The sequence below is a fragment of the Bos taurus genome, chromosome 18 (genome assembly GCF_002263795.3).
Source record: "Bos taurus isolate L1 Dominette 01449 registration number 42190680 breed Hereford chromosome 18, ARS-UCD2.0, whole genome shotgun sequence".
Classification (NCBI taxonomy): Eukaryota; Metazoa; Chordata; class Mammalia; order Artiodactyla; family Bovidae; genus Bos; species Bos taurus.
The window spans coordinates 5,448,494-5,475,906 of NC_037345.1; the positions used below are offsets into that span (position 1 = coordinate 5,448,494).

Genomic DNA, 27,413 nt, shown 5'->3' on the forward strand with positions numbered 1-27,413 from the left:
GGCCTGTCTTTAAAAGAAAAGGCTTTTGGTTATGGAAATTTCAAATATATTCAACAGTAAAGCAGACAGGATGATAATGAGGCCCTGTATGCCAGTCACCCTGCTTCAACAATTAGGAAACTGGCTTTCTGTGTTCCTGTTCCCTTTGTTCCTCTGTGTGTGTGTGTGTGTGTGTGTGTGTGTGTGTGTGTATACACGTATAGGCATATATATTTTTTCTAGTGTGTGTTGTATGGTGGTTTATATTTCATTTGTTCAAATAAACTTTTGTTTTAATAAGAGTAAAACCACTCTTAAGTAGTGAAGAGTCAAAGCTCCATAATGAAACGCTTGATTTTCGTGTGTATCTGTAGACACGTGAAGGAATGGTGGTCCAAGGGCAGGAAGGAGGAGGCGTCCTGCGTCTCCATTTCATTTTGAGGCTTGCTTCCTGACCCTCCTCTCCAGTGCCCTGGCTGGAGACGAAGCAGAGGCAGGGCAGTGGGGCCAAGGGGTGCTATGTGGACGACGATCCCCTGGGGATAAACATTCCCAGACAAGGCACGTGGCGTGAGGTGGGCACTTTGCCCAGCAATCAGAGGTCAGATGGCTGACTTCTAAATGAAGCTTGACCGTGTATGGCTGTGTATTTCTTTGCCTCAGTTCCATTTGCATTTTGTGGAACCCAATTATGGAGATAAAGAGGTTTTAGAGACTGAAGAGGGGGCACAGGCAGGAGAGGCTGGACTCCGACTCTGCTTTCTCTCCTGTACACACAAGGCCTGGATGGCCCCAAACTGAGGGAGGCCCAGAAGTGCCTGGCATCTGGCCACACTGCTGGCCACCCGAAGCAGCCGGTTTGCTGGTGGGATCTTCAGACTAGCACTGTAGTGTCAACACGGAAGCCGCTGGCCGAGAGAGTGTTAGATTCTGTTCAGGCCTTGCTTCGGGAAGACGACAGAGAGCCCTCCTCTCGCTCGCTCTCTCTGTCTTACACATACCCACACATACCCACACACACAGACACACTCAAGTGTGGAAAGACCAGGTGCCTCCGCAGAGCCGTGCTCCTTTTCTGTGCAGGACCACCACCTCTCTCCCCATCAGCAGTCGTGTCTTAACTAAATAAATCAGCGTGTAAGAGGGTGATCTGATCCCTTCTATCTGTAACCCTGCTGGAACACTGTCTTTGTGGTATCCTCATCACCTTGATGGGAGGAAGAGATTTGAGTATGATCAGAGTGTGACCTGGGACGCATTGACAGAGTGTTTATTCTACGCTGAACACTGCCACACGTTATTCTTAGTATTCAGCGTGGCTTTGTGCAGTTGGAGATACTGTAGTTGCTGTTGTTGCTGTGATGGTTATTGTTGTCAATGTCAGCTGTGCTTATTGACCCTCTCATTCTGGGCACATTGCTACATGCTTTATACTCACCGTCTGATTGAAAGTCCGCTCTCTCTGTTTGTGTGCATATAATTGCCCCCATTTCACCGGGTTTCAGAGAGTTTGGTGCATTTCTTGGCATGCTGGAGCTATGTGTGGTAGAACTCGGATTCGATCTTGTTGGGCCTGATTTCTCTGCCTGTGGTTTCTGACCTAGGAGAGCGAGCAGCGTTGATCCAGAGAAGGTTGGTGCTTCCTCTCGTCTTTGCCCCTCGTGTGCCTGGGGATTGGTTTCCTAGAGGGGCTGAGTTGTGCATCAGGGCTGGGCAGAATCCACACACAGGTACCACACACGAGATTAACTTTCCCTCTTACCTATAAAGGTACATACCCTTAGAACTGCTACTTCATTTTCCAAAAAATTATGCCCACACTAAAATGTTAAATAACACAGAAAAATCTAAATGGCAAGCCTCTTCCCTTTAAACACGCGCTAAACATCAGTCCTTCCACCGGAAGACAGTCTCTTGTGGGTTCTTCCAGGAAATAAATTGCCTGCACAAGCTGTAAATCCATTCATGGATATTTTGTATTCACGTATCATATCTATCTGTTTCATGAAATTAGAACTCTGCTGATTAATTTTTTTCCTGATTGAAAAATAACATTCAGTTCAGTTGCTCAGTCGTGTCTGACTCTTTGTGACCCCATGAACTGCAGCACATCAGGCCTCCCTGTCCATCACCAACTCCCAGAGTCCACCCAAACCCATGTCCGTTGAGTCAGTGATGCCATCCAACCATCTCATCCTCTGTTGTCCCCTTCTTCCGCCCTCAATCTTTCCCAGCATCAGGGTCTTTTCAAACGAGTCAGCTCTTTGCATCAGGAGGCCAGAGTATTGGAGTTTCAGCTTCAGCATAAGTCCTTCCAGTGAACACCCAGGACTGATCTCCTTTAGGATGGACTGGTTGGATCTCCTTGCAGTCCAAGGGACTCTCAAGAGTCTTCTCCAACACCACAGTTCAAAAGCATCAATTCTTTGGTGCTCAGCTTTCTTTATAGTCCAACTCTCACATCCATACATGACCACTGGAAAAACCATAGCCTTGACTACATGGACCTTTGTTGACAAAGTAATGTCTCTGCTTTTTAATATGCTGTCTATGCTGGTCATAACTTTCTTTCCAAGGAGTAAGCATCTTTTAATTTCATGGCTGCAGTCACCATCTGCAGTGATTTTGGAGCCCAAAAAATAAAGTCAGCTAGTGTTTCCACTATTTCCCCATTTATTTGCCATGAAGTGATGGGACCAGATGCCATGATCTTAGTTTTCTGAATGTTGAGCTTTAAGCCAGCTTTTTCACTCTCCTCTTTCCCTTTCATCAAGAGGCTCTTTAGTTCCTCTTCACTTTCTGCCATAAGGGTGGTGTCATCTGCATACCTGAGATAATTTATATTTCTCCAGGCAATCTTGATTCCAGCTTGTGTTTTCTCCAGCCCAGCGTTTCTCATGACATACTCTGCATATCAGTTAAATAAGAAGGGTGGCAATATACAGCCTTGATGTACTCCTTTACCTATTTGGAACCAGTCTGTTGTTCCATGTTCAGTTCTAACTGTTGCTTCCTGACCTGCATACAGATTTCTCAGGAGGCAGGACAGGTGGTCTGGTATTCCCATCTCCTTCAGAATTTTCCACAGTTTATTGTGATCCACATAGTCAAAGGCTGTGGCATAGTCAATAAAGCAGAAATAGAAAAATAATGTTATCTTGACATATGTCACAATTATAGTCACACCTACACAAATAAGGAGTAAGTGCTTCTGAATCTCAGAAGCAGTTGCTGTTAACTTGGTGTATCTCTTTTTGTCTTCTTAGTATTCAAATATATTTGTCTATATTTCTTAAAATTGCTATCACACTGTAGTCTGACTTTTTTTTTCCCTGGAATATTTTGGCCATCTTTTTGTACCATTAAGTATTCTTTGGCAGTACAGTTCTGGTGACTGTATGCTATGCCCTCATAACTTACTAAACCAACCCCTTCTTGCTGGGCACAGATGCTGTTTTCAGTTTTCACAGTCACCATCAGTGCTACTGATTTCCCTGGGCCAAGTGAGGCTTTTCAGTGTGAATTGATCATTCTTCTTCAGAAAGGTGGTTTCCATTTATACTCCTTTTTTATTCCCAGCCCTGTCTGGGGGTCTCTTTTTCTACACTTCCACCCTCACTGTGTATTTATCATTTTCAAATGGTTTGTTTTACTTGCTGAATGATCAAGCATTAGATTGATAACCGAGAGCACTTGTTCCAACAATCTTCTCAACTTTAAAAGTATGTTAAACAAAGAGTTTTAGCATTTCACGTAAAAACTTTGAAAGCTCTCAGGCTCATCTGTAATGGAGGGTGTACGAAACGAGGGTTTTTCTGTGCTTAATCCCTATTAAAGCATTTATTACTAAGGCTCCAAAATTACTGGAAGAAGAGCACTCAGAAAGTATAAGGGATCGATAGCTGGTGCTTTGGAAATGAGCGAAACAACTTTTTGTTTGTTTTAAACGCACCTTGGGGCTAAAAGAAAGACTTAAAATGAGTTAGGTTGCAAGTTTCTCAGCATTTCATAGCTTATATAGTCAAACAGTTAACTTGCATTCAGAAGCTACAAAGATGCGTATCAATTTTTTTTTTTTTAATAAATTGAATTTTCACTGGGGGAAAAATACCTCTTAGAAGATACAGACATGTGCATGAGAGGCCCTGCTTTTAAGAAACTCATAATTGGATGTGAGTAGCAAAGATTCTGTGCCAGGCCCCTGCTTCCCACAGTGGGAGTGATCAGGGCGCACTTTGCTGAAGAGGCGACCGTGACTTTCCGTTTGGTCTGACGCTGTAGTCACAATGGGACTTAATGTTGTGATTAGAATATTGATAGTGCTCCGTGAAGAGGACAGTGCTCATGTTGTAAACTTTCATTCCTCCAGTGTCCAGTCATTGGGAAATACTTCTCAACGAGCTTATTAGTTAGTGGTTCTCAGATTTTCGGATTTCAGGATCCCAAAAATTTTCAAAAGAAAACAGAAACTAGGACACCAACTTAAACTTGCCAAAGTGTTCTTATTTCCTCAGAAGGACAGTAATAAAATAACAGCAACCAAAAATCAACAAGCAACATGCCTCATCAACAATCAGCACTACTTTATAAAAGAAAGGCTATCTTAACACAGAACACCAGCTCCAAAAGACAGCCGTTTCATTGTATTTTATGAACTTTTTTCCAGGTAACTTCAGAGTTATATAGAAGTTGCAAAAATGCACGGAGGCTTTACTAATCTTCCCCTAATTTTAACAGTTTACCTAACTGTAATATAATTATCTAGCCATAATATACTTTTCAAAACCAGGAAGTTGGCAGTAGTTTATAATGCTAACTATGCCTCCTTACGCGCACTGAAGCAGTTTCCGTCAGTGTCTCGTCTTGGCGCAGGATCTGGTCCGTGATCCCGCCTTGCCTCTAACCGCGTGTCTTTTCCGTCAGTGTCTCGTCTTGGCGCAGGACCTGGTCCGTGATCCCGCCTTGCCTCTAACCGTGTGTCTTCTTGGCCGCCTCTAGCCTTTGACCGTTCCTCACTCCTTCCCTGTCCTTCCTGCTCTTGAGACTTTGGTGCAACTGATTTTTTTTTCCCCTTTTTAATGATTGATTTAAGTTAAAGCAGATTTTGGCCTGAGCATCCTAGAAACGATGTTGTGTGCTTTTAGTGAAGCAGGTCAGGTGGTACACGGTGTTTGTCTGTCTTGCTGTGGTTAATGGTGAAGTCACTGTGACCATTTGGTGAAGGTAATGTCTGCTGAGTTTTTCCATCATTGTGTTACTGGTTTTTTCTTCATACTGCATAAATATTTAGGGGGAGATGCTTTGAGATTATGCCAGCCTTCTCTTTCTTGAACATTCATATACTGACTTTGATCTCACCTACAGCAGTTATTATAGCAGTGCTTCCCTAATGGTGATTTTGTATTTCTCACATAGCTTTCTACTCGGATTCATTGGAATTCTTCTGAAGGAAGAGCGATCCCCCCTCCCACTTGTTGATTGATTCAGTTATTTTATTTATATTAGTGTAGATTCACAGGTGTGTGTTTTGTTCTATAGTCCAGTAATATCATTATTTATTTTGCTGCTCAAATTCTTGTGACTTTGGCTGGACTGTTGTCTTCAGGACCTTCTTCTGGTTGGTTCCTATGACAGAATGCTGTTTTTTAGAACTCTGTCTGTGTTTTTTTATTGGTTGCTCTGGATCTGTAGTGGCGGTGTATGGAATCCAGTTTGCTGGCCAGGGATCGAACCTGGGCCCCTGCATTGGGAATGCAGAGTCTTAGTCACGGGACCACCAAGGAAGTCCCTGGACTGCCGTTTTGATGGAGTGAATTCCCCTTCACGCTGTCTTCCGCCTTGCTCCCCACCGTTGATCTCATGTCATCATAAGCTGCTGAGAACAGAGGCCCGCTCTTTGGAATACACTGGCCTGGGGAACAGAAGGAAGCTCATGGGAGCATGCTCCATGCTGAATCCCCAGCCCCACCCCCTACCCTGCCCCCGCTTAGAGAAAATAAGAGACACAAAGCAGTGGTGATGGATAAAACTAGAATGTGAATTAGGATAAAGGAAGAATAAGCTCTCATTGGATTGCAGGAAAGACAGGTATCTTTTTTTAGGATTGTAAAGGGCTTTGGAGGGGGTAGTTTCAGGGAGCAGCCCCAACTTCCTGTGTGCCAGGCAGGTCCTGGGCCCTCCAGGCTACAAGCATAATTTTATCTAACCCTCCCATGCTGAAGGAGATATAACATTATGATTCCACAGATGGGAACAGTGAGGCTCCAGGGTTCCAGGAGGTCAGAACCCATTAAGGACGTGGTGGGGCTGGGACCGAGTCTTGTTCCCTGGACCCCAGGTTTCGTCCTTGCGCGTGTCTCCCCACGGTCACTGCTCACCCCTACTGGCGGTGGGTTTTGGGGGAAGAGAGAAGAGCTGCTGCCTGCCCCTAACGCCCTAAAGATGGGGCCGCCTCCCCCCACTCCCCACCACAGCAGTCTTTTCTGTCCATTATCACGAAAGAAAGAAGTGGCTTTACGTATAGTCGTCACTGGGATTGTGTGTGTGTGTGTGTGTGTGTGTGTGTGTGTGATTCTGCACCCTTCGATGTAATCTGTGTGTTTGAATATATTTATGTGTTCCTGTTGTGCCTTTTTTCAAAAACCCGCCTTCAGGGTGTGCAAGTGTGGGGACTTGTGCCTAGCAGTGATTCCACGGGGTATCTGCATCCCAGAAGAGCAAGGGTTTCTCTTTCTATGGAATCTTCTTGGTCACCAGCATGCATTTTCTTTGGCCTGCCCTCCTCTATTTACCATCGCTCTACATCTCAAAGGACTGGACACTGAAAGAGATCTTGGCCACCCCAGGAGCTCCAAACCCTCTAGCTCACAGCTGAGAGGATGGAGGTTCCTAGGGAGTGGGGGTGGGGTGGGGGGGAGAAACCTGCCCAGGGCCACAGAGCAAGGTGACGGCGGAGCCCCACCGAGAAGCAGGGCTGCAGACTCTGGGTCACCCTCCTGCCATCTTGCCTTGGAGCTCCCTCAAGACTGCCTGTCTCTGCTCCCAACGCCCCACAGGCCAAGTGCAGGAGAGGAATTCTTCAGAGTGGTCTCTTAATAATCAATGCTTACATTTTGCCTTGGCCCCAGGCCAGATTCACCCCACTCCCCCCCGTGCCCCCACCCAATCTTGTGTTCAAGGTTAAACATTCCTCTGAATTAGTGACCTTGCCAGTTTTGGCCTGTGGATGTCGCTCTCCATCCATAAGCCTCCTTTCCAGGGACCGTGTTTGCAGCAAAGACTATAATTTTATTTTGGGTTTGGATATACTGATTACATTTTAGCTTCTGGTATATTTTCTTACCCGTCACAGCCATTAAATTTATTTTAATAGTTACTCTACCCTCCTGATAGCCAGTGAAGGGGGAATTGGATATTGTCTATCAATTGGCTGGTCCGTGAACTAAGGCTGTATCTAATTACAAGGCGTTGTATTGGTGCTGATTTATTAACCATTTCCTGGGCTTGGGAGAAGGTTGCGTTTTTTAGTGGCACTCGACAGCCTGGATGCAGCTTTCCAGGAGGGTAGGGTGCCCGGAATATCACCCATCTTACAGTTATTACTTTGTGTCATATATAATCTTGTTTTTTCCCTGCAACAAATAAATCTTTGGGACTCCCTGGAAAAAAAAAGGGGAAAAAAAAAAAAACATTTGTGGTTACAGTATAATAAAAATAAACCGTTTGTCGTGACTGCAGCTGACATTTATCAGCCTGTTTGTGGGTGCTCTTTCTCTCTCTCTATAATACAGAACATAATTTGTCACTTTGTAAATACATTCCAGTCTAAATCCCTGCCAGCATCTGTTAGTGTTTGAAGGATTAATGTGCTACCCTGTGTATGTCTGTGCTTACAGGGAACAGTGTAGCATATGATTATGGATCTCCGGAGAACAGGAGAATGGGGTATTTTCTCAGCTTTTCCCTTCACTTGTGGTCTTTCTGGCCCTTTCCTGATTTTTCTCATCCTTTTCCTACCCTGCTTAAGAGCTTGGAATTTCATCATTTGCAAGGGTACTGTTAGTCTCTAGTATTCCTTCTCCATTTCATTGAATGGGTCGTGATAATCGTGGTTTACAGGCAGAAAGGGTGGACAGATGGTTCTGGATTGGTTAGACTGGGATTCAGGTTCTCCCTTCATCTGATTTATGACCTCAGATTATTTAGTTTCCGTGTACTTGCTCTCAAAGTGGAGATGCAACCAGCTGCCTTTGGAAGGCACCAGGGTGAAGAGCGGAGCCTTGCATGGGTGTGAAGCGCAGCAGAGCGCCTTGATGAGGGCTCTGCGGCTCCGCCCCCACCTGTCCCTCTGCGTGTCGTTGCTCCCCTAACGCAGTCCATGACACTTCCAGTGCTAGGACTTAGTGGGTGGCTATGATTCTGTTTTGTTTTTCATCTTTTCTTGTTAACTAGTGGGGTTTTGTATTTGTTTGGAAGTATTAATCTCCGTAAATCAGGTGCTTGGTGGCTTCTTAGTATTCAGGGATTTCAAAGATCATTCTGCCAGTAAGAAACTCTGGTCCTCAACAAGGCTTGATACTGACTCCTGGTTGAGGAATTTAAATCCCTCAGTCTAGGCAGAATGTCTCACAATGCTGCAAGGGTCATCTTTGCTCTCCCCAGCAGAAGGCATGAATTTCCTCTGAATCGTGATGATATGGCCTGTAATTCTTATTACTTTCTTCCTTTCTTCTTTTTTTTTTTTTTTCCTTATTACTTTCAAGAACAGTTATGGTCTCTCAATCGCCCTTGAAAGTGAAAGTGAAGTTGCTCAGTCATGTCCGACTCTTTGCGACCCCATGGACTGTAGCCTATCAGGCTCCTCCGTCTATGGGATTTTCCAGGCAAGAGTGCTGGAGTGGATTGCCATTTCCTTCTCCAGGAGATCTTCCCAACCCAGGAATAGCCCTCAGTCTACTGCTATCATTTGGATTGAAAAATCCCAGGACATAGAAGACGTGATCTCTTTAATAACTATCTTATGAGCAATCTCTTTATTTTGTGTTTTCATTTTGTGTGTGTGTGTGTGTGTGTGTGTGTGTGTGTAGTCCTGCCTGTCCCACTCAGATGGTTCCCCCACCCAAACTTTGCATCTGCATGTGCAGTTCTTCTTTCTGCAATAAAGAGGAAAGTGCGAGGTTCTCTTTCCATTGCGAGAGGTGTTGTGTTGTTGTTTTGGTTTTCTGCACTGCAAATGCACATGCACAAGATGGAAATGCCATGCTGTCATTCCCGGTGGCCAAGATGGAGCTTCCGATGTGATGCCTGTTAGGATTTTGGAGAGAATCATTAGCAGATCTGGAGCATACCTTTGAGCCCAGTGGAAAAGTCTGTCCTTCACACCCTAAATGCCCAAGGATTGGCATGCTTGGAAGATGTCTAGAAACCCCTGTTTCAGTTTCTCTAACAGGTTTTTATAACCTTCCAGAGTGGCCATCAGAGAAGGCAATGGCAACCCACTCCAGTACTCTTGCCTGGAAAATCCCATGGATGGAGGAGCCTGGTAGGCTGCAGTCCATGGGGTCGCTGAGGGTCGGACACGACTGGGCGACTTCCCTTTCACTTTTCACTTTCATGCATTGGAGGAGGAAATGGCAACCCACTCCAGTGTTCTTGCCTGGAGAATCCCAGGGACGGTGGGGCCTGGTGGGCTGCCATCTATGGGGTCGCACAGAGTCAGACACGACTGAAGTGACTTAGCAGCAGCAGCAGCAGTAGCAGCAGAGTGGCCATAATATTTTTCACAGCGATCCTGTGTTCAAGCAGATATATGGAATTGCAGGAACCATTTAGTGCTGATACTTAACAACATGTGATACTCCTGAAATTCAGATTTTTAACAGGAGACACATTTTGCAAGAAGCAGTGTTAGCAGATACCTACCGCTCTTTGTACACACTGCTTGGAACTCTTAATGCTGTCTGTGAGCTACGTCTTTATCAGGTGGCCCCGTGATCAGTCAGCACACATTATTTAAGGCATCATGTAATGCTCTATTTTTTCCTATCTTCAGTGGAATCTGCAAATTACATTAATTATAAGACTGCCAGACTGTCGGAAACACACCCAGCTTTCCTGACTCTTGTCCTGAAACAGGTTTCAGCAAACTGTGCCACACCAGGAGGAAATCCAGTCTGACACCTGTTTTTGTAAATAAAGTTTTATTGGAACTCAACTTCACCCATTGGTTGACAGTGTCTATGGCAGCTTTTGCATCCATGCTGCAAAAGTCGAGTTGTTTGTGTGGCTAGCAAAACCTAAAATACTAACTGGCCTAATCAAGAGAAAGTTTGCTGACTTTCTGGAGGACTTAGGGCCATTTGGAAAGAAAAGTCTGTTTCACTACCTTCTGGTGAGCAGGTGGTTAGATTAGTATCTTATTTCTACACATATGGAAACATTTCCAATTACACATGACTTAGATGTCTCTCTTGGCTCTTCCAGAGTCTGGAGGTTGAGGCAGAGGGGAGAGGTGGAAATCAACATTCTTTTTTTTTTTTTAATCATAAAGTTAACATTTTAACGGTCAGAAAAAAAAAAGTGTAAAGGCTTTGGGTTCATGGAAAGAACAACATTCTTGGGAGTGAAGTACATTTGGAACCCTCCATAATCTCCTGGATTTAGGGAAAACTTCAGGGTTGGAAAGAAAGTTCTGGCACCAAAGCAATAATACTATCTTAAGGAGGAATGGCTTATCAGAGTGGAGGAAAAACTAAAATCCCACTTCTGCCAACTGCTGATTATATGGCTTTTCAAGCAGAATTTTTTTTTGGATGCTTTTTCAGCCTTTGTTTTGTTTGAAAAGTGCAGGTAATTGAGTCTACTTTGTAACGGCTCAACGGGGTGAAATGTAGCAGAGTCCATAATCCTCCCTTCTCTGAATAGTACCTGTCAGAGAGTAAGCCCTCCTAAGTGTTTAATTAGCAGTGAGAGCTTGCCCCTTGGACTGGGCTTTTTAAGTGTACCCGGGGCAGGAAGTCTGACAACTCCTGGTTGTGTGATGAGCGGTGACACCTAGATGAACTAGAAAACGTGATCCTCAGCCAGAACTCCCCCGAATCCTTCTGGGGCTTGTGCTGCAGACCTGGTGCCCCCAAAAGGAGTGCAGCCTCTAAAGTCTGCTTTCCTTGAGAAAAAGGGGACCACATGGACGAGGTCCTCCCTTTACACCAGAGAAAGCTCTGGCCACCCCATCCCGTCAGCAGCAGAAACTCTGCCTGAAGAGACCGTCTGTATCGGGGAACCAGAGGGAGCAAGGACGACACTGTTATAAATACTGAAGAAGGCGAGCCGAGGCCGAGCCGCCGTACGTGCGCGCATTCCAAAGTGGCTTCTAATGGACGCTGACAAGGTGGTGTCCCCTCCCCAGCTCTAACGCTGTGTGCACTGCTCTTCTGAAAACACTTGCTCTCTAACTTAGCTGCCTTTTAACAGAATTACCCCACGTGATTCATTGTCCCTTTTGGCTACAAGAGAGCAGACCTCGGAGGCGGATGTGAACATGGCCACGTGCCCGTGCCCAAGCTGGCATGCTTCGGGCACTGAGGGGCAGGGTCGCCTGGTCACTGCTGTGAATCTGCGCGTCATTCTGCCACTCCTCACGGGCCCCTCTTTCCTAGGCTCCTGTTAGGACTTGCCTTTCAGTAGCAGTCCTGGGGAAGCTGTCAGACAAGCCTGCGAAACCTCATGGGACAGGAGCACCTGACTGTTTTCTGAGCTTCTCTCAATCTGTCTGTCTACCTCTGTCTCTCCTTCTCTCTATTCCTTAGCAACCACACCGCTACCTGGAATAAAGGACTTGGGTGGAAAAGTTACATCACTAACCCGATACATGCTCCTGGCCTGAATTCTTTGAATTAATTCAGAGATTGGGATTGTAACGGGCCATCTGCTCTCAGAGGTGTTTTCAGGCTTACTTTATACTGTTTGGGCTCCAGAATCAATTGGATTTTTAAACCCCCTGATGTCCCAGATTTCATTTCTGCTTGCCAACAGTGTGCTGCTGCTTCTTCAGGTGAAAGCAGCAGGGAGCCGCCAACCGCACTGCCACTTGAAGTTGTGAGAGACAACAGCTGTACCAGGTGATTTCCAGAGTGATTTCCAGATCCACATCGGGTGTCCCCAGTTGATAGGGGGTGGTGGCCCATTCAGTGCATAAAGTATGGGAGCTCCTTGCATCTAGTGGCCTCACTAGAAATCGTTACAGTCTGCATCCCTCAGATGGAAGGAGAAAGAATATGGGAAACCCAGGTCACGCGATGAGTAGCCCAGGGTGGAGGGCCTCACGCACGCACACGCGCACAAACATATTCCACTCACAGGCCATTGGTGGAAACCTGGAGGCCCTGCCCCACCACAGTGCAGGCTGGGAAACGTAGTTCCAAGCTGGTAGGTCTCTTCTCAACATAGCCCAGTACTGTGGACCAGGGAGAGCAGGTCTGGGAGGTGCTGGTTTTCTCTGTCCACACTATCTATTTTATACAACATGGAGGTCATTCTTGAATTCTAGTTGGCTTCTGCCTTTAACGTGTGAATTTAAATCCTTTTAATTTCTCTTGTGATTATGTGTGAATCTCTACTAATTTCTAAATTTCATTTTGTATTTCCTGTCTATCAGGTGTTTTCCTTTATTAATAATTTTAGTTCTTTTTTGGATTTTATTTTTGCATCGATCCAGTTTCTTAATATCCTGTGAACCCCAAGCATTTTTTTCCCTGCTGCTGCTAGTTTGGAAGCTAAACTGACTTTCTTCCTCCTCCTCCTCCGTCTTTCTCTCTCTCATATTCTTTCCCTCCCCTCCCTCCCTCTGTTTCTTTTCTCCCTCCCTCCCTTCTGATATTTTTCTTCTTGAAACTTTCACATACATGATTTACATTTTCTCTTGTATAGTATAAAGCTGTTTACTGTCTCTTACCATTTTAACTGGCAAAACCAGGCCATAAGTGATTTAATAATTAAATCTCCCTCCCTAAAAAAGAGCATCTTCTTTGTTATCGCTGTTTCAATTCCTTTTCCAGTTCCTTTTTACAAGTAAGTTATTTGGTCCCATGGCTAATGTAGAAGACGTGCAACATTTGCGGACACCTTCACTGTGTGTGTGTGTGTGTGTGTGTGTGTGTGTGTGCTGCGAACCGAGTTTCTAGCTTTTCTGCCTTTCTGGGTGCTTTTGTTGGAACTTATTAGAGGCTGTTTAGACAGATGCCACCTTAAGCAGGAAACTTTGTTTCTCTGGGAAGCACATAGTCTTTTTAACCTTTTCTAGTTCCTCTGTTGAATATGCTGCTTTGCTTCTGCAGAACCTCAGAAAGATTCCTCTCTGGACTCATCCACAAATTGAAAGTGACTGTCGTGGTCACTCCCCAGGCATGGTGGTACCGTTGTATGTTTACTGCATGCTCTGCATATGGGGCTCACATTCGTCAGCAGGCAGCGTGGCCAGCTTCTGAGTGGCAGGCCAGCAGCCAGCAGGCCTGAAGCTTCAGGAGAAAACCTGCCTTTCCAGTGGATTATGGGAAATCACTGTTGCCAGCCTCACTAGCCTACTTTTATCTCTTCTGAGGAATTTGTCCCGGGTTCCGGTGGTGCATTATTCATTCATTCATGTTCTAAATTAAACCCTGTCTTGGAAACCTGCTCTGTGACACTCACTGTGTACCAGAAATCAGAGACAGAGATATGAAACTTCATTTTAATCGACTGTAAATATCAGTGTGGATTTTCAGTTGTTTCGATTTTCTTTCATAGTCTCCTGCAGTGTTCTTGGGAATAGAAATTGCTCTAACCTTTTTGGAGGACACCCAGCAAAAATGCATCAAAATTTAAAATATAGATGTCGCTTGACATGGCAGTTCTACTTCCAGGATCTTATCCTATAGAAAAAAATGGTTTATTGCAAAACATAGATATTACAACATTGCTTTTAGGAACAAAAACCTGGAAACTACATAAAGTAATATTAATTACAGCAACAGCAATAGTTAGCACTTAGAGCATATGTGTTTAAGGTGCTTCCCATGGATATTATCTTACTGAGTTCCCACAGTAATCCCAGGGAAGGGATTCTTCTATTATTTCTATTTTTTACAGATAAGTAAGGTCAAGCTTTGGGAATTTAAGTAAAAAGTTCACAAAGCTAGTGAAGGCTGTAGAGGACTGAGACATCCAAAGGGCATCATTTTTTTAATAAATTTTTTAACTGGATTAAAAATTTTTTATTTGTCTTTTTGGTTGTGCTGTGCAATATATGAGGTATTAATTCCTTGACCAGGGATCAAACCCATCCCCCTATATTGGAAGCTCAGAGCCTTAACCACTGTACCATCAGAGAAGCCCCAGATCAATTTTTAATAAATGTTTGAACACTCCTCTACTGGGTAAACCTACTGGTTGAGAAGAATGTGGGTGGAGTTCCGTTTCGGTGTATTCTCTTAGGTGTTGATTGTGAAAAACCAGATTACAGAGTAGACTAACACGTAAGCTACGACACAGTGTTTGTAGAAATCCGCTGCGGCCCAGTGTTTTTATACGTGTGGGAAATGTATCCTGGAAGGGTTTGCCTCAAACCGTCACTCTGTGTATCTTGGGGCAGCAGGATCCCAGACACTTTCTCTTGATACATTATCCACTTCTGTATTATTTGTACTTTGCTCAGTGAACCAGTTATATTTTTATAAATAAGGATAAATTTAAATTGTTGAAGCCCACTTGGGGTGAATCACAGTCCCTGTCCCCAAACCGACACACGCAGCCTCAGCACTGTTCCCGTCTGGGGCTCGCTGTAGGATGTTTGTCAGCGTCCCTGGGCTCTACCCCCAAGATACCAGAGCAGCCCTCCCCCAGAAACGTGTCCAGACCCCACCGGGTGTCCCCTGGGGCTGGCGTGTCCATGGTGAGAATCCTCCAGGCAGGTGCTGTCCTGGTAGCGTGTGATTCTCTCCATCCTGAGCGTCATAATGGAGATCGTCTCTCTCCATCTGAGCATCTCTCACACTTCACAGGTCTTTCAAGTGGAATCCAGAAGCCTTTCAACCAGAGCAGATATTCTCGTTTCTCTTTCTCTGTAGTCATTGAAACTAACTGCCACTGACCTGTCACTAGATAGTCAACAGACCCCATATCTCTCTGTGAGTTTTTTTTCCTATTAAAAAAAATTGTTCTTTAATTGGAGGAAAATTTCTTGACAGTGTTGTGTTGGTTTCCGCTGTACAGCCACACAGTTCAGCCCCAACATGCATATGGCCCCTCCCTCTGGAGCGTCCCTCCCCTCCCCCAACCCACCCCTCTGGGTCATCACAGAGCGCCAGGCTGGGCTTCCTGTGTTAAATAGCAACCTGTCACCAACTGTCTAGTTTACACGTGATGCTGTGTATAAATGTCGATGCCACTGTCTCCATTTGTCTGTACACCTATCTGAATCTTGGGGTGCAGGGCACCGGATTTATTTTATCAGCAACTTCTGCAAAGAAGGGGCTTCAGATGCTTAACAAGTTTCATTAAGAACCTACGTATTAAAATGTTCAAAACATATAGGCTGCTCCTGTTGAGGATATAATTATGCAGTAGATTAGCTGACGTCCAGTCTGTTGCCTTTAGAGCACGCCGTGGATGTTCCAGTACTTACATAAGACATGGGGCCTGTTTATTAAAGAGTCTTCAACTGTGTATAAAACTCGAACAGTCAAAAGTAATGGTGTCTGCTGAAGGACTCTTTATCATATGAATTTACCTTTAGTCATCTATTATTTATTTCAGCTATTTTATATGCCATTATAATAAATATTATGACAGAGAAAGCTTTTACGCTTCAACTTATTGTACTACTCTCTACTTGCCTGCAATCCTTCAGGAAAATGTAACCATGCTTTACCTATAGTTAACGTAAATCATCACTTACATTAGGATGAAAAATTCACCATGAAAAAAGTCTCTTTCTTCAATAGCCAGGCGTAAATGCCCGATCATGTCGGCTGCCAAGCTCCCGTGCCATTTGCCATCCTCTTAAACTGTTTTTAAGCTGCAAAGTGAATGCATAGCATAGAGGGAAATTGGAAGGTTTTCGAATAATTTTCCTTCTCTTGTTAGTTTCTGGCAAGATAAGCATTTTTTTGTCCAGAGTGCAAAATACTGCCAATTACTGTCTAAGCATCTTTAATAGTTTTACTTTACGTGGTGCATAAGTCGTACACCAAATTAAATAAGCCGTTATCCGGTACAGTTTCTCCTTGAATCAGCCTCACAATCACCTATAGATATTGAAACAGTTACTTTATAAATTGAGTTCCAGCAACCCAAGGCAGAAATTTTGACCTATGTGTAATGAAAAAAGTATTGTCATGATTTTCTTATTAGGCATGTTTATCACTGTATTTTGGAGGGAGGGCGGACTTTGGTGGGGGGTCATCTGTGGAAGCTCAGGAGTGACATTTCCTGCTTGATGGGTGATCTGAAGGTCAGGAATGACGAAGTCAACCCTTCTCCTTCAAGGCTTGAAGGAAAACCCAGAGCTTTGCTAAGGGTCGTTTCTGGTTTGGTTCCCTATTTTGTAAATTGGACTCTTCTTCAAGAGTGTTTTCCTGGTGAAAGGCACAGAGGCGTACCAAGTGACACAGGCGTGGAGAGCCACGAAAGAGACTCTTAAACTCTGCCTTCTCCTTGGGTAGAAATGCTGCTTCAGAAAGAGCACTTATCAGAACATCCTTTTGTTAAAACACATTCATTTATTAACATTTTGGCTGTGCTGGGTCTTAGTTGAAGCACGCAGGGTCTTCGATCCTCATTGCAGCACGCGTGATCTTTAGTTGCAATGTGTAACTAGTTGTAGTATGCAAAGTTGTGCATGTGGGATCTAGTTCCCAGAGCCAGGATCGAACCCAGGCCCCCTGTACTGGGAGCGTGCAGCCTTAGCCACTGGACCACCAGGTCAGTCCCTGATCAGGGCGTCCTTTTTATCTTTAGACTTGTTCGAGGTTGGGCAGACTCCCATCTAGCTCTCTCACAATGCTGATTTGGGTTGCTCTGAGACGTACAAGAGCCAAAAGGAGATGCACGTCCCTGTCTGCTCCTGCGTTTCCCAGCAAAGAGGCTGACACCCACAGCCACAATAACATCACTTTCATAATACTGAAGAAATGAGCGATACAAAGTCCCACATAGGATTCTGACAAATTACGGAACCAGTGTAGTTAGGTCTGTACTGTAGTTCAGTGAATAATGTCATATCAATAACATGCTCATCGCTGGTGTCTCCCGCTGCTGTAAATGTGACAACTCCTATTTAAGTTTTCAGAACATAAAATCAGGACCAAGCATATGTAAAGTGGAAGGGTGAGAGGCATCAGCATAATGCAATTAAGGCCCATTGGATTAGAATTTGCAGGGTGCCATTAGCAATAAGCTCTGAATGTACATTATTGCCTTGGTTACATTTTCTCCTTCACTACTAGGCTTCTCTTGTAAATTCTAAGTGTATGAAATAAATATGATGTAAAATAGACACAAACAAGAATTTATAGAGGACGTTAATTTCTTGATAGCTTCTCAGTGTCAAGCATTGAAGAATACGAGAACAGGGCTAGGGCCGGTAGTGATAATCCAGTGAAGACACGAGTGTTGGAACCAGTCGAGTCTCAGTTCGAAACCCAAATCAGTGTCTAGGCTGTGCCACTTTAAACTGTAAAAACCTCTGTTTTCGAGGCTGTGAAATGGGGGAAATGATAGATACTTCAAAAGACTTTTCCCATGACTCTTCAATGAAAAATAAATGCCAAGCATATCACGTGCTGTGCTCTCTCACTCGGTCATGTCCAGCACTTTGCGACCCTATGGACTGTAGCCTGCTTAAGTAAATTTTGTGAAATAAGGAAAGACTGCAATTGGTAATATGCCTTATGGTTGAAAAACAAAGAATCGGTGTCCTGTTCTAACAGTGGTTTTACAAATGATAATGATCGTTACTTCTGTGCCTCGTACCTCGTGTGCACCATACCTACTCTTTGCCCTAGCCGTTCAAGGCAAATGGCCGTTGCAGCAGGAGTGCTGAGGCCCAGAGCGGCCACACCGCTGTCCTGCAGCCACACAGCCAGTGCTGCTGTCCGGCCGGACTGTGGCTCCTCCTGGTCAGCCCGGCTCTGCTGTCCCCGTGGATGTTCCACACAGTCCCCGCATGGTTCCTTTGGTCTCAGGCAGTGCCACGCCTGAGTCGTACTTGGCTGATTGTGGTCATGCAGTGGTATGAGAGAGCAGTCCTGTGTAACAACAGCAAGAACCCCCTTGATTCTGCACTTGTAGACCCTTGAACCACTAAGACAGGTTTTGGGAACTTAGCAAAGAACAGCCCAGGAAGACTCGTTCTACCGAGAGTGTCAGTGGGCTGTGCCACCACCTGCTGTCCCCGACGTCCAGGAAAGTGGAAGAAAACTATGTGGGTTGCTTCATTACTCTGTCTTTTGGCTGAACCTGGGGGTGGCTGGGAGCAGGTGGGCGTCTCAGCTTCTTAGATGTTGCCTGCTGCTTCACGTGTGGGGTGCCACCTGTGCATTCCTGCTTTAAAATGATGGGTGCTGGCATCTGTAGACAGAATTTAAGGTATGTTTGCATTCCTCTTTTCCCTGAGATGATAAACTTGTGTACACTGGTGTGGTTAAAGAAAAGAGTGTGGATTTGGGGAAGGGTTGGATAGGCATTTTATAGCATTTAAAGATTCAAAGTTTAGTAGGAAGTTGTCTCTGTCAGCCAAAGCTAGGTGGGGGGCTGGTTGGCTGGATAGATGGGTAGATGGGTAGAGAGGAGGGAAGGGGGGAGGGACATAGGGAAACAGTTAATATTGGGGTGGTGGCATTGTAGATACTTTTTGTTCATATCCATCTGTCTTTTCTAAATGTTTCTATGACTAGTGAAATGGCCTGAAATGAGCCTGGAGAGTAAAGAGGGCAAACTCATGGACTGTGCGTCATTCATTGTGTACACGTTTGCATTTCTCTTCTTGCTGGGCACGTTGGGGGTTGCACCTTTTTGAAGCTAGGCACAGCCCCAAAACATGCTCTGCCAACAAAATGTCAGCAGAAGCAACACCTGGCACCACAGGGTGGCAGCCCACGACATGCAGTATGCAGCCATATTCTCTGCCCGCCCTGTGGAGGCTAGGGACGTTGCGGAGGATGGAAACACCCCCGGGCTCCACCTGCCTGGGCCCCTGGCCAGTCACAGTGACAGGGCCCCACTGACCTGGGAGGAACACGAGGCACGAGCTAGTCATAATCCTTGGTTTTCTTATGACATTGAAGTTTGGGGGCTCCTTCCTTGTTGAAGGTCGTCTTGACTCACACTGAGGCACTTGTGTGAGCCACACAGTAAGGGATTGGGTCGTATCTTGTTGGCCATTCCAAGCTACAAAAATGTTTTAAGCTAGAAGTGTGTGTGTGTTGCAAATCTAGAGCCCAGAGACTGGCCAGACAGGGTCAGAACTTTTCACGTCCTGGGTGGCATATGCTGATTTAACATCTTAGTTGAAAAACTCAGCGGTTCTTTAGTGGAGATGGAAGAGTTCTGTATCTTGAATGTGGTGATAGTTCTATGAATTTCTGCATGTGATAAAAATGTCATAGAATTATACGCATAGATATTTCAAATAAAAGAAAATGAGTGCATCCCCGAACTGGTGAAATCCAAGTAACATCTGGAGTCTAATGAATTACTTTGTGACAATGTCGATTTTTGGTTTTGATGATGTGCTGCTTGGATAAGTCGTCCCCTCTGGGGGATGCTGGGAGATGGGTATGTGAGCATTTTCGGGTACTGTGTTTGCCACTTCTTGCGAGTCTATAATTCCTTCCAAATTAAAGTCAACAACAACAACAGCAGAAATGAGTTATACCAAGAAAGCGGATTGTGGTCAGTCCCAAATTCATAGACTCAGCAGGAAAGCTTACATTGGCAGATGGGGCCTCTTGCTTTCACCTAGCAATCAGCAGTTTATCCCTCAGAAATGCTCTCTGTTTGCAATCCGTCAGCCCCTGCCTTCTCATTTAGAGCACGTCCCATGATAAAAACATTTCTGTCATGTTGTGAAGTTTGTTAGACAACCAGAAGAGCAACCCACACCCCCCCCGCAACACACACACACATCAGCACACTTGTGCACCCTCCTTCTAAAAGCTGTTTTTTCCCTTCTCGGGGCTTAACCAAACTGTGCACGCGGTCCCTCTGGTTCTCTCAGGGTCAGTAGCAGAAACAGGAAACCCGATACCGGGGGCAGGGGAATCACCTGAGTGATTGGGTGTGGACTTGAGTCACTGTCCCCAGGAGCCCAGTAACCCAGTGCCTGTGGATTAGTCTGTTGAACGACTTGATGGCTTGTGACCCCTCATTCCCCCTGGATACGTACGTTCTGATTTTGTTCTTATTGGTGGTGGCAGCCCTGTGTTTTATCTTCCAGCAAGGGGCGAGGTGGTGGGGGTGGGGGATGGTACCAAAAGACAGCGTACCACGTGCAAACCGCACATTAGAAGAACACAAAGGCCGGCTTGGCCAGGCCATCGCTTTCATGGAAATTTCCGCTTTGGGGTCACCATCTGGGAATGTTCTCCCTGTTTTATGGGGGAAAAATGTACATGCATTCTTTTCTAATATGTAGCCAGCACATTCCTTGGGGGTTTCCATCAGGGACTCAGCTGAGAGGTGCGATGTCTGTCTTTACCACCATTCCCTTAATAGGAGAAATATCCGGTTTTCTTCTTGCGATGCATTCAAAGCTCTGTAAGATTCTGTGTTGGCGACGAGTGTCGTGCTCTGCGCCAGGGGCGGCTGGGGCCTGAGGAGCAGGATGAGGGTGAAAGGCCACTTGAGTTGCCACGTCTGAACGTCAGAACTGGTAGTTGAGCATTCCGGAGGCATAAGAATCTATGGGGAAGGAAAGCTAGCCATTTTGACAGACGTCCTGCTCCGAAGGCTTGAGCCACAGATGAACATCCGTCACGCAGACAGAAAGTGGGGATGGGGGGTGGGGGTGCGGTTTGCTCCCCATCTGGAGTCCTGAGCCCTCTGTACAGGGTACGGCATCACTAGGGTGCAGCCCCTTCTCCTGGTGGCAGTTTACCTTCAAATGGGATGAGGGCTGTGGCCTTGCCTTACTGTGAACCCTCCAGCTCTAATATTCCCCTGTCTCAGGAAGCTCTAATGAAACCCACGTGTTGGCACGCTCCTCTTTTCCTGGATCAGGTTAGATGCTTCTCATTCTTCCAGAATCTGCAGGTGTGTGCAGCTGGTGCTGTTACCTGAGGAATTTAAAATCCACTTCGGCCAACTTGCCTTTGCCAGAGTGTTGGGGTTTGGGGAGGTCACTGAATTCCTCTCTACATCCTTTCCCGGAAACTGCGCCCTGTTAGTGGCAGGACCTGGATCCTCCAGGGTCCAACAGTGATCTGGAACGACGTGGTCTTCGAGGGGAAGCCTCACTTGTTGTGAACACAGTTTCACCCACCCTGCTGCCCTGTCGCCCTCCTGAACAACCATTTATTACACAGTGGCCTCGGGGAAAGAGCTTCACCACGGCATCTTCCCTCCTTCCGGTTAAAGTGATGAAACACCTTCTGTCTTCCAGGCAGGCTGTTAGGTGCTTTGCACTTAGCCTCACAACTCTGTGAGTAGATAATCAACATTCCTCATTTACAAGTGAGGAAACTGAGGCTCAGAAAGCTTAGGTGGCCCAGAGTCTGTGTGCATTCCAGCTGCATTGGCCTGGTGTTCACTGTCCACGGCCTGGGCCTCGGGTCGCAGTCCAGGGCGTTGGTGGCCGAGGTGGACTTCTGCAGACACACTAAGCGTCTCAGCACAGCCTGTGTGTCCGTCCAGGGGGAGGGTGCCCTCCACTGAGCCACGGGCATCCCCTTCAGAGCATCCGAGCACCGTGTCATTCTCGCTAGTCTTACTTCAGCATCTCAGTCTAGACAAGGATTCCCAAGTTCACTGCTTGTCTTATGGGAATCCACTTACCTGAACAGGCAGGTAGCCTGGCCGTCTGTTCTGAGGAGAGAGATCTAAAAAGTCATAGCATTTCAGCCAACACAGCAGAGTCCAGGCAGACTTAAAAATCGGGAGGGCCTGGTAAACACAGGGCCTGTTTGAAAGGCATGGTCTTTCTGGAACTGTGCTGGGGGCCGTGCAGTGGGACGGGGGCGGCTTCAGTGACTGTGGAGCGCTTCCGGTGTGGCTCCAGGAGGGAGTTTGGGCTTCAGTGTCAGACTGGCTTGAGGTCTCACCATCCACACTTCTTAGCTCTGTATTCAGTCTCTTATAAGATGCCACAGTGTAAAACAGGCCAAATACAAGGGATCCTTCAGTTGTCCTGGGGGTGACACGCGATGATGCCTGTGAGTGCCCACCCACCGTCACCCGGGGTTAGACAGCAGGAGCATCGTTATCGTGACCCACGTGTGCCTCACGTCCGCAGAGCTCACAGGGTCTCTAAACCAGGGCTCTCTAACCCGGCTCGTCTGCGTTTCTAAAGCAGGGGCGTGCGGAGCTGTCGGGCTCCGTTGGTGTTACCGAGCTTTGCCTGCCTTTGTACTTTCTGTCCACGCCTTGTGTTTCATTTTTGAGGCAGGCTTAGTGGAGTGGTTTCAGAGCCCAGATGGCAGCTTTTGAGATTCCCACGTGGCCTCGGATGTTCCTGCAGGAGGCGGGCTCCATCCTGGAGTACCCCTGTCGTTATAGTTTCCTTTAGGAGTCACTTAGAGAGGAGACAGTGAGCCCTCGGACCCTGTGGATCCTGTTTCGGGCGCTGAGTCAAACAGTACAGCCCCTCAGCCTGGAGTTTTAGCAGAGTCCCAGCCTCCCATCCTCCCTAAACTTGGCAGTAAAAAGCCCCGTTCTTCTATTCATTCCGATGATTTATATTCTCTCTGGGCGTCTAATATTAAACAGGGGAATTCCGACATGTTCCATAACACATTTACTGTAACTTGATACCATGAACTAAACTTGCTGTTATTTATCATTTCTTTTTATTTTCTCTCATTCCAGCACAAAGCCAAGGTAGAAGCAATGACCCTGGACCTCGCTCTGCTCCGTAGCGTGCAGCATTTTGCTCAGGCGTTCAAGGCCAAGAATGTGTGAGTGTTCCAGCGGGGGGTTATAGATCATAATATCTCGCCATTGTAATGTCTTTATCAGATGAACACAACCGGGAAGACGGAAGGCTATTGTGCCGTCTTGGCGTCCAAACAGGAGGCTCATTTATACTGGCCCGGTCGAGGTGTACCGTATTTCTTTGACTCTGAGCCCCCCTCATTATGAGACGTGTCATCAATCTCACAACAGCCTCCCAGAAAACAACAAAAAGATCCTACTAAGCATCAGTAAAAAGCGACCTCATAAAAGCCAGCTGACTGTAGGCTGCATCCTGATCGCAGACATCTTCAAGGCGCCTCCCAGAATCGAGGAGAAGTTCTATTTTAATTGCATTTAGGAAGAGATCAGGTCAGTTCTCTAGTTCCACAAGGGGGCTGAACCTCAGAGCACGGGAAGAAAGTTTTACTGTTTCGCAAACCTGCGATGGTTTTACGTGGCACGTGGACACGGTTCCAAAAGCGTGGGCTCACATCTGAGAACTTCTGTTTTTCCATTCTTTCTCAGACTTTGAAAAATGCCTGTAGGAGGGAGCCTTTGCTGAGGACTGGCAGATTTTTTTTTTGGCCATCCCTTACCAACCGCCTTTCCTAACAGAGAGCAAGCAGCTCTTAAAGCCAGAACTGAGGAGAGCGCTGGTGGTTAGCTTCCTTTTCATTACGATATTTTGTTTCCAAGTGTTTATTTTTACAGTTCCCTCTGATTTTTTTTTTTTTTTTTTTTAGGGCAAAGCAATACTGGTTTCTCATTTAACATAGCGGTTTAAATTTCTTTAACAAATCACTTCGTTTAATTTTTCTTTTCCAGTGAGTTGATTTAAACACAAAGATTAAGTTAATAATAGTACACGTGGTGCCAAGGGTAAAATAATTCCGTAGTCGGCACCAGAGTCCCCGAGTTTGGAGCAGGCTGATCAGTGACAAGCGGTCTCAGGGTTGGCCTCCGTCGGGGTTGCTGGTTTTAACAGTTCTCTGCGGAGATGATGGATGGGAGGGGAGGTGTCTCAGCCCAGATGCTCCGATGGCGTGATGTTGGCCCGACTCTTCAGTGCTGTCCAGTGGCCGATTCTTCTCTCTCCTTTCGTTTTCTCACTCGTTCTTTTAGGCCGTTGAGAAGTCTGTCCTCTAAAGCCCTTTCTGGAGCAAGGCTGAGTCCTTGAGATTGAATGTCAAGTCAGAGTCTTTAGTGAGATCTGCACTGCCCCCCACCCCCACCCCAGGGGCCTGCCCTGTGCTCCAGTGATAGCTAGCTGGGCATCGTCCCCAGGCCAGCGGACCTAGGCGAGCCCCACTGTGTGCCCTCTTGGCAGGGATTGGTAGCTGCCAGCCCTCGCCAGAGCTCCCAGAGAACCTCACATCAAGACAGAGCTGTAGCTCTTTAAACATTTGCCCTGTCCTCCCTTCATGATTCATTTATCCGCTTGCTTCTTCACTTAACACGCATTTAACACATGCCTCCAAAGCCCCAGGCTCTCTCCTCGGCTCTGGAAAGATTGGTGGCTGGTGGAGGCCTAGTTAAGCTCACCCAAGCCATTGTGTGTGCTGCCAGCAAGCAGGCGGTGTTTAACTGCTGGCAGCCTACTCCTCGGCCTAGTATTTCTGCGGTTGTTTGGAAGAGAACAGCAATAACAGTATCAGCCGTAGCAGCAGTGACAGCTCGTTTCTCGAGAGCTCGTTAGGAGCCCCACACCCAGTGCCCTTTGTGTGCTTTCCTGACGTAAGTCTCCAAGCAGCCCTTAGGGTGAGTGCTGCCACCCTGTCTATTACGCAGCTGAGGAAAACGAGACCAGAGAGGGTGAGTTATCTGAGGGTATGCGGCCAGCCAGCAGGGGCGCTGGGGCCGGGCACGCCTGGGCAGCCCGCCTGCCAAACCACTTTGCTGCACTGTCTGTTGTTCTCAATGGGCCAGAAACCGAGATCCGAGACAGTGAGTGACTTTCGCAGGGTGCCTTGGCAGGTTGGTGGCAGAGGCAGCACTTCATCCGCTTTGACTCTCTGCTTGTTCCCCGACACCATGCCACTCTTGTGGGAGCTGAGACGCACCGCCTCTTCACTCTCCCTCCAGTCCTGGTGTCAGAGCTCACTGGAAGGAGGCGCTTAGCCAAGGACAGCCAACTGTTACATAAGAGGACTGCCTTCCAAGTCTTAATGGGACCATTCGTTTTTAACTATTAAGTAGTTCAGAAATCATCAAAGCCAACTGCCTTCTGTGATCACCAAGCCCAAACTCTTGGAGAAAAGCGGTTGCCCATTCTGCCCTAATTCTGGATTTTAGCAAATGAATTCTGAATTTCTGTACTTCTTGGTTCAGAAACAAAAGCAGTTTTCCTGTTAGCCAACCCCATGCCACGAACCTCCTTTCATCAGTCTTTCTCGGGTCCAGTATTTTACATGGATTTAGAGAAATCAGCTTGAAAATCCCATACGACTTTCCCTTTGCAAGACCAGCAGGGTGAAGTCTTCCCCGGCCGGGCAGATGACAGTTCAGCACTCACAGGTCTGTGGATTCTGAGAATTGTCAGAAGCGAGTTCAAGTGTCAGTGACTGAACTGCCAGAAAAACACACGTCGCTCTCTTCTTATCTCCAGCTCCCGTCTTTCAACGTTAAGATCTCCTTGTGTGTAAAACATAATGGCAAACGAAGGAGAGGCTACCCACGCTGGACCCACTCCTTTCTGCGCCCTTGGACTGAGGAGAGGAAGAACCCGTCCACTGAAGTGCCACGTGGATGCGCGCCGAGTCCCGTCTGCGGGCACGCCAGGCGTCCGTGCGGGCGCTTTTTACTATGTGCGTCCCCTCGGGTCATGCCCCAGCCCGGTGGTCTTGCCATGCCAGGGCAGGCAGCAGTGTGTGAGGTCTGAGCCTGGAAAAGGTAGAAACGGGTGTAAATGCGAACCTCTTTGGGAGATGCAGCCAGTCTCCTTCCACCAGGAGGGCATGTGGATTCAGCCTCTTCTAGGATATTCTTCTTCTTTATGTTTTTTGTTGGGGGTGTGTGGTGGCATGGGGTGGGGACTGAGCCTTTTCAGAATGAGCCCTGCTAACAGTGATTATGCAAATCATAATTCCTTCCTGACGTTTGTTTATCCCATGCAAGGCAACACGCTCAGCACTTAAGCCCATGTCCTCGCTCTAATTCCTTACAGTCATCCCCAGGCATGACTCATTTTATCTTTGTTTCCCAGTGGAAAGGCTCCAGCTTCTCACTGAGAGGCCAACTCTCTTTCCTGACTTTAGCAAGTGACAGATCCCGCATTGGAACCCGAGTCTGTCTGAATCCACAGCGACCCCTCTTCTTGTTCCACCTCGCCCTTGAGGTGGTTGGTAGGAATTACTGAGGACCGAGTTACTCAGAAATTTAGGGGCCGAACACCATTCAAGGCAATGAGTATTCTGTTCTCTCAGTTTACTTAAATCAGAAACCAAATCAGGTCAATGCATCTTAGCCTGTATTTTTTCCTCCAGCTTCTAAATTTCTCTTTATTTAGTGCGGCATATGTGTTTCAAGGGCAGGTGTGTCCTCTAGAGTTTTCTGTGGTCTGTGTTTCACTGACTGCACCCCGGTGGTGTCATTCAGCTGGTTCTTTTGTCTTCTCTGTTTCCTGTGAAATGGTAGCCAAGGCTGAAGGCTCAGTCAGATTCCTGTTTAATTTTTGTTTGGCAAGAATGCTCAGTAGGTGGTGGTGTTGTCTTCAAGCCAGTTTTTGTAAGGCTCTGCACGCCCCAACCAATGCATCCCTGCGCCCGCGCAGTCTGTCTGTCTGCCCGCTCCCCTTCACCCCCCATTCCTCCTGGCCCCCTCCACTCCTTCTTCTGGGTGGTCAGCCCAGGGGGCCTCAGTGCTCCCAGGGCACTTCTCCCCAGCGTCAGTGGTGGTAGTGGTCGGCCAGTGTGTCTCAGGTCCGATTATTTTGGGGCATTACTGGAAAGTTCCAAACCGAAGCCTGTGGTAAGTCCCAGCCAATCTTGAGTTTTTCAGGATATTTTTGTTGAAACCGCAGTCCTGGAAAGCAGCCAGCTTCCGTGCTCCTGCTGCCTGACTGGTCAGGGCCTCCATCAAAATGCGAAGAGCTCGGACCCTTGCTGATGATTCCGACCGAGCATCAGGATTTTCTGTAGTGGGCTCTGAAGCTAGTAGGGTATTGTTTGGGATACCTTTGCACAGTTTCATCCGTGATACTAACTGCTTAATTTACCAAAAAGCGTTCGTTTTGAACAGGCCCTGTAACAACAGTTCAGGGGCTTCTAGACTTCTGTAAAAATATATATATATAT

The 27,413-nt window shown here is 46.6% G+C and overlaps 1 protein-coding gene across 8 annotated transcripts in view; it reads left to right on the forward strand.

Annotated features, from left to right (window-relative positions):
• Positions 1 to 27,413, forward strand: part of WWOX (WW domain containing oxidoreductase) — a 930,720-nt gene that overhangs the window by 207,994 nt on the left and 695,313 nt on the right. For all 8 annotated transcript variants that reach the window (XR_009491178.1, XR_003030202.2, XR_009491177.1 and 5 more), the window contains 1 exon segment: positions 23,035 to 23,123. Coding sequence is in view for 5 of the 8 variants with exons in the window: in XM_059876988.1 (XP_059732971.1) it covers positions 23,035 to 23,123 (89 nt within the window). In the remaining 3 variants the exon portion in view is untranslated.